This window comes from Mesitornis unicolor, unplaced genomic scaffold, assembly GCF_000695765.1.
Source record: "Mesitornis unicolor isolate BGI_N332 unplaced genomic scaffold, ASM69576v1 scaffold7350, whole genome shotgun sequence".
Taxonomy (NCBI): domain Eukaryota; kingdom Metazoa; phylum Chordata; class Aves; order Mesitornithiformes; family Mesitornithidae; genus Mesitornis; species Mesitornis unicolor.
The window spans coordinates 10,978-18,327 of NW_010158973.1; the positions used below are offsets into that span (position 1 = coordinate 10,978).

General features: G+C 36.9%; 1 protein-coding gene across 1 annotated transcript in view; it reads right to left on the bottom strand.

Moving 5' to 3' along the window:
* Positions 1-695: 695 nt before the first annotated feature.
* The window catches only part of GAB1 (GRB2-associated binding protein 1), a 41,101-nt gene continuing 34,446 nt past the window's right edge, over positions 696-7,350 (bottom strand). Inside the window, exons 8-11 of the mRNA XM_010185167.1 lie at positions 5,697-5,790; positions 5,205-5,328; positions 2,389-2,511; positions 696-2,172 (exon numbers count right to left, since the gene is read on the bottom strand). Coding sequence (XP_010183469.1) covers positions 2,014-2,172; positions 2,389-2,511; positions 5,205-5,328; positions 5,697-5,790 — 500 coding nt within the window. The 3' untranslated portion in view covers positions 696-2,013. The remainder of the gene's footprint in view (positions 2,173-2,388; positions 2,512-5,204; positions 5,329-5,696; positions 5,791-7,350) is intronic.

Below are 7,350 nucleotides of genomic sequence, written 5' to 3' on the forward strand. Positions count from 1 at the left end.
CGTAAAAGCCGAGTTGAGCTATAGCTCCAGGATCTTTATGGATTTGAGCTACTTTTGATTGAGCCATCGAGGCTCACATCTCTTCTTCTGGCTCCCAGAAGACTAAGAATTATGATTACTTATCTGCTTGGTTCAGGGGTTTAAATCAGAGATCTGTTTTGAAAATTGGTTTAGCCATACCTTTTTTTTGGAGAGGTACCAAGAGGTAATCTACAATTTTGAAGAAGTGTGGTTGGTATCTAGGCACCTTCATACACACAGTTTGCTGTTTCACAGGACAGAGTTTACACATCAAAACTGAACAACTTGATTTATTTAAAATTCACCTCAAAATGCATTGTTTAGTTTTTTTCAAATGAACATTCAAAGCATCAAAATATTACTAATTTAAAAAAAAACCCCTTTGTTAAGAATAAGATAATTTACATACTGTAGATTGTGGCTGTGAGGGGAGAGAAACAACCAGTGGTAGATTAGGCACAGTACTAAGGCCAACATGCCAGAAAACAACACAGCTCTATGCTCAACTTTTAAATGATCTGGACAAAACAAAACAATTAGGCGGGAAAATAAAACAACTGCTTACTTGATGGTGTTCATGTAAAAAAAAAAGTGTTAGTAAGTTTTCTATCTAGACCTAACTCATTCATGTATTTAAAGAACTCTATCTTCTTCCAAATAACAAATGATGTTTCTAAACCAAGGCAGATTATTATTTGGAACTGGCATAGTAAAATAAAGGATCACAGTATACAGAGCTTAAAATCCTGTACCAGGAAGGAACAACAAGTGGTTTACAAGGGGATCATTTAAGTATATTATCTAATTTTTAAAAACAGAGATATAAAATATCAGTTGCATAGGGATTTAAATATAAGGCCAAGCAGGAGATTAAAGTAAAATAGAGATCATCAGAAGGGCACTATGGTGTCAAAACATAGTATTTCCATTTGAATTAATGTCTAATTCAAAAATCACAGTATTTTGCTAGTACTACAAACAGTGAATGTCAAACTGTCCCATTAATCTTGAACTGAAAACTGACATTAGAACTTCTAAATAGTACAAAACTAAAGCTCATTGTCTAAACCTGATCAGTGTATTAGCACAACAGTGCTCAGTACGTACCTGATTTATATACTCTACCTTCTGTAAATAATATAAAGGTTATTTCTTGTTAATAAGTGTGAGATCACAATATTACTGCATGCCATCAGTGGTTTGCAGGCTTACTTGATATTTAATTACTCAGTCTTTAGAAGTGTAAGATCCTACCCTGCAGAATCTTCACCTATTGAACACAGAACATTGTCATTAATAAAATAAAAGTTCCACCACTAACAACTAACATAAGCCAGGATTGTAGGTCTAAACCCAATATAGTTCATTATTATTAACTCACAGCAATTTTTGTTAGGAAGGTAACCTGTAGACTTCCAAATAATCTTGCATGTATTAAATATAAACAAGTATGTAACTAACTGCTGTCTCTTGGCATTTCAAGTAGGTTATTCAATTATGGAAGTATTTCCGCAAAATCAATTTTAAGTTGTTAAAATGAAGTTCAAATATTAATTTCTGCATCTACACGTAGCTTAATTAACCTAAAATTTTAAGGAATAGTAGTGTAAGGAAAAAAAATTTCTCCTGATGAATTAGGCATTAAGGTACACTAACTGGGAATACCTGAACCAACATCGTAACTGAAAAAAGTGCATAAACATAGTAATACTACAAATGTGTTAACTACAGAAACAAAAGGTTTTCTGAAAGCTGAGCAATACTTTTTTTACACATTATGTACAGGTTGCAATTTTTGCAGAGACCACAAAGCCAATTTATGATCTTAAAATTCCTTTGATATATTCAAAGTGTCCTTTGGCTTCCATCCGATTCGGTCAAGAACCTATTCACACACCAGTGAATCAGGTACTGTACAGTGGAACAACCATTGTGGTTCTGTAATTCTTCAAAATTTCTTCAAGGGACAGAAAGGAGTGAAAAGCAGTATTTTCATTTCACGCTTTTCACAGGTGTTTCAGATTCTGTAGACTGTCTCCCATCAGTCCATGCCTCTCGTGTGCTCTTCAGTGCTAGCGTCTTCTGCTGGTCAACCACAACGTAATCAACTCTTTCATCTGCCACGCTGCTGCCTGAACCACTGCTCTTTTTCTGGGAAAAGCAAGAGAGAGTAAAAAAAAGTACATTAAAATAAATTAACAACAAAAAGTAAGTGGATGTCCCAGACAGATAAAGAACAAGTACCAGTTTCTCTGAAAGGTCCAGCATAGGCTCTCTGACTGACTCTTTGAGAAACTAGTTCACATATTCTTTCTGGAGGGTCCCCCTTTCCCAGCAACTACTTATGAAGAAATTTTAAACTCTTACTTTACGAGGTGGGGTAGATTTTCCCGAATCTAGATCCAGATCTAAATATTCTACTTGTTTATCTCCTTTAGGTTTCACCATAGGGCTGCTTCCTCCATCAAGACTGTTGCTTCCGAACAAATTCTGAAATTATCATATAAATAACTTCAGCTACAAACATACATGTTAATGGTTCGTGTTATCAAATATACTTATTATAAACTGCCGAAATACTAAAGGTTAAAGAACTAACTGAGATCTCAGTTAAATCATGCAAATTTTATTGACACTGTATGATAAGGGGTATATTCTACCTTAGCGGAAACTGGGACAGTCAGTCAAAAACCAACAGGAGGAAAAAAACCCAAACCAACCCCCCAAATTTAAGGTTGCCACCAAACCAATCTGTACCTTCCACCTTATGTCCCTTTCATATGAGATAAGAACGGCATGTGGTTTGTTCTTTTTAAATGAAGTTATGTTACATCTCAAATTTAGCATTACTTAATTGCAAACATTTTTATTTCCTTAAATTGCTGTTAAATACCTTACAAGAATTTCAGCCTTAAAACAGTGGCAAAACTTCTATTGAGTCTTTTACATTTCATTCAAAAGCCATCATGATGAAGGAGAAAATTAAAAAGTATTATTCAACTGATCAGACGAAAAGACAAACTTTGGAAAATTTGTGTAGGGCTGCCTGAACAGAAGTTGCATGGTATAGACCTATATTTCAATTAGCCCAGACTTTCACAACCTCACCTCCTCTGTCCTCTCCCAGCCTGATCCCTCCCTCTTAACAGGTGTTATAGGAACAGTACAATAGAAGGACTCTTCTCTAAAAGATAAAGAAAAAAAAAGGAAGACAGAGGGCAGCAGTCAGCAAAAAATGAAGAGGAAGGCAGAAGGAAAGACAGAAGGGTAAGGCTGACAGCGACTTGAAAGAAAAAGCAGAATATTGCCGATTTTATGAAATAAAACAGAAGTATGACATGTCCAAACAAGATGCTTCAAAGCTGATGACAGAAAAAGGTGAAAAAATATGGAGTCCATTCTAAGACGCAGGTGGAACAAATAAAAACTTCCAAAACGTCTGTGTAATTTGCACATTTTAAAACAAAGGCCTTGAGATATCTGGAAACACTCAGGTTCTCTAGGAAATAAAATATTTTATGGGTTACAGCTTAATGGACTGGGCTTTTTAAACTGAAGTTATCCATTATATCTGTATCATCCAACTCACTTAATATTAAGTGGTAACAAGGACAAACACAAACAACAGAGACAAAGTTCATTTTTGTTGCCCAAGTTCCCTAAGCAAATTTCTGCATATTTAACATATAAAAATCAGGTTCTGTATCAGTGTTTCCAGCACAAATAAAAAAGCTATGACTCTTCAAACAGAAAATAATTTTTTATTTCAAACAAAGTAGATAGGCAGAACACATGCATTAGAAAATAGAAACTATAAATATATGAAAGTGAAAGGAAATCTGTAGAACAACCTTAAAGAATGAACGGTGCAAGCAAACAGAAGATATTAATGACAGGCCGTCTGAACTGCGCTATTAAATACACCATCTTAGCGCTGAAGTTAAACCCCTGAAACAGCATTGTAAGAATCAACAGAAAACCCCAATTTGAATTGTGATTCTGTTGCAGGGAGAACTGTAGGTAAAGGCAGCTCCAAAGCTTTGTTTGAAATGGGACTGTTCTTGCATCCGTGAAGCGGGATGTTACCTATTACTTACCAATGCCTATTGCAAGAGGAGGTGCTAAGTTTTTACATCATTGGCACCCTAAAAGGCAGCAATGGTGAGCTGGGGGGGAGGGGGACTGGAGGAGATTGGGGAGAGAATCCAGAGCAGCAGGGGATGAGGACAAAAACAGCACTGTGAGAGGAGGAGAGTCCGGGGTGCAGTGAAAAGGGCTAGCACACGCCAAATAAGAAGGCAGACAAACAGAACAAAAAAGTTGCTAGACAGGCCCTCCCCAAAGGTCTTTCATAATGCTTTAAAGATGAAAAATGCTGCTGTACTGCCTACTAAGAACCCAAGCAGTAAAGATGTGGTGAATGCAATGAACTATACTGAAGGTAAACTGAAGACACAGGTTTTCCTCCAGTGCTTTTGGGGTATTCTGGACCACATTTTAGTTTAGGCCTGCATCTACTGCTACTCTTTTGCTTTAAAATACTATCACTGGTTCTTCCTCCCCACAAAAAACCCCACAGCACGCATCATCAACTTTTCCTAACTAGCTCTTCACTTACTGTGCTGCAAATAAATAATCTGAAACTTTGAGAAAATTCTCCCCCAAAGGGGAAAAAATACAGATATTCAATACACAAAGACCCATTCTATCCTCTTTTTTGAAAGAGGCCTAATAAAAGGACACATAGCTCAGTTGTTACAGAACGTAAACAAATATAAATCCTTTTTTGGGAGATGTCCTTTTACTAAAGCTTTTTAAGCCTGTCTCAGAGGTCCTAAGACAGTTTATTTCCCTTGATGTCATAATATTGAACTGGTGCATAGCCCAGGACTAACAATTACAGGCAAAAGAAGACAGTTTCTAAGGAGGTGGGAGGAAAAAAACAATGTGTTGAACTGCTTTGTACAATAGATATGTATACTAACCATTCTATTTATGTATGATTATGCTCTTAACTTCCCTGGTGAAATCTTACCAAAATTACAGATTTCCTACAGAGATTTTTTATTATTATTTTGATCTAGAAGTATAAGAGGAGGTGATGTTGAGTGGAAGGATTTGTGTTTGCATGATTTAAAAGGACTGCACAGGAAGAGAGTAGTTAAGATGTAGATTTTACATACTGGGTCTTCAGTGGACTGATTTGGATTCATGGATACATAATTCTCTTCACTGTCGTGTGAGTCACTGCTGGAAGTTGTGCTATGAACAGAATCCGGTCTGGGAGACATGGGAAACCTGGAGGAGCTAATTACCAGGAATTATTTTACAAACAATACATCTTGAATATCTTAAACCTCCTGGTAAACAACAAAAACAAGCATATTAGAGCTGAAATTTTCATTCAAGTTTACTAGAGTGTCACATTGTTTGGTTATACACAGTCCCTTATGTTTAATATTATAAAATAAAAATTGATACGGACACACTTTGTTTCAATGCACACGTGCATATATACATACAAACACATATACACACACTTGCAAAGGAAACCTCGATTTGTATTACACAAGCTAAAAATATAATAAATAGAGATGTATGCACATTTATTAACACTCTAGTCACAGAAAACAATTAATCATTTAATCCAAGTGAGGAAAAGCTAAGAAACTTACTCTCGTGCAAAGCTTCTGGTGATAGGAGATCTGACTGGGGCTTGTAATTCTTCCCATTCAGGCAGAGGTTTTATTTCTAGTGGAGCTGGTTTTGCTAAATAAGAAACAGACTATCTTAAAGCACAGAACATTCCTAAACAAACTTAATAGCTTTTCAAAGTATTTTTTAAATAGTAAACACTAGTAAGGAATAGGAAACACTGTTCAGTTCTCAGAAAGCCATGATATATTAACTTATATTTTAAACCTTCCAGGTATTGAAAAGCAACAGCAAATAGGAAAAAAACCCCACAAATTAAGAGTTTTGCAAGACAAACTTGTACATAGTAATCCTGTTTTGAAAAGAGTCTCTGAAAATAGCAGCATTGTGTTGTGTTTGCTCTGCCACAAGGACTTGCTGGACTGACAAGCCTAGGATAGGGCTGATGGGCTGTTTCAGCTTAAATGGTCAGCAGTGCCCACTCTGGGTACTTTCCTTGGCTCACGGACAATTATGATGATGCAAACTCTGCCTTCACTGCATACATGTGCTCTTACTGATGAGGTTTCACAGCTCAGAGCGTGGGCAGAATCTGCAGCTAAGACTAAGCTTGCAAAACTGAGAGATGAGCCAGCACTGAGCTGCAATTCCAAGAGGTGTTTGGCTTGCTCCAGTGCTTATCAACTGACCAGCAGAGCAGCGGCATGTTTGTGCCATTAATGACAGCTAACACTGTTCTAGAAAAGGTGCCATTTTCAAATTCCATTTTCAGAACAGAACCACAAATAGAGTCTTAGTGAGAAACACACTATGCCTCCCTCCAGCTTGTATGTTTCATCCCTCTTAAACTTTAGGGAAAAAAAAGTATCAAAGAACTTGGGAAGGGTCAGTGAAATCATACACAGTCAAACTGCTATCACAGTTTGAATCTCAACTTCATCCTTCCTAAAACTGTTCTTAGAAAATAAAATGCAATGTCATTATAATAAAACCCCTTCCTCTCCCCCTCCCCTTATTTTGCTGCATATTAGCAGATCTACCAAGATCAAATATCAAGCACTCCATTAGTTCATATGGAGTAAGAGCTGTCAGAAGTGACCACACGAGGAACTGACAGAAATCAGTTGCTTAATCGGTGTGGCTGTCTCACAAGGAAAAAGCAGAACTGTACTCATTATACTTTCATTACAGTCACTCTTCAGATTGAGTTTACTGAAAAGTCAGCTATCTTACACATTGAACACAAGGGCTCACGATTCACATTTCCTGGATAAGTACCAATCTTTAGTATCCCAGTTTTCTCCTTTTCTCTGTTAAGAAGTCGTAATTATGCACTCAAAACATATCAAGCCTACCCCAATAGTTCTGCCACTTTAACTCACTTGCTCATAAAAATCTGTCACCACAGACTCAGAAGAGGAACTACAACTCAGATATTACAAGATATAAGGTATCATATGAGATAAAAGTGGCAGAACTGGACTTGAAGTAGGAAAGATGATACTAAAGAGTGAGTGACACAAAAATGATCAGTTTGGCTCAAGTCCGCTGTAAAGGCCTGGGACTACAGGGCAGGTATAATTGGCAGGCAAGGTACTGCTCCAGCAGAAATAGCAAGGGCTTTGTCCAAAGCCCACTGGGAACAGCAGGAAAATTTTATCCCGTTGCAAAGGG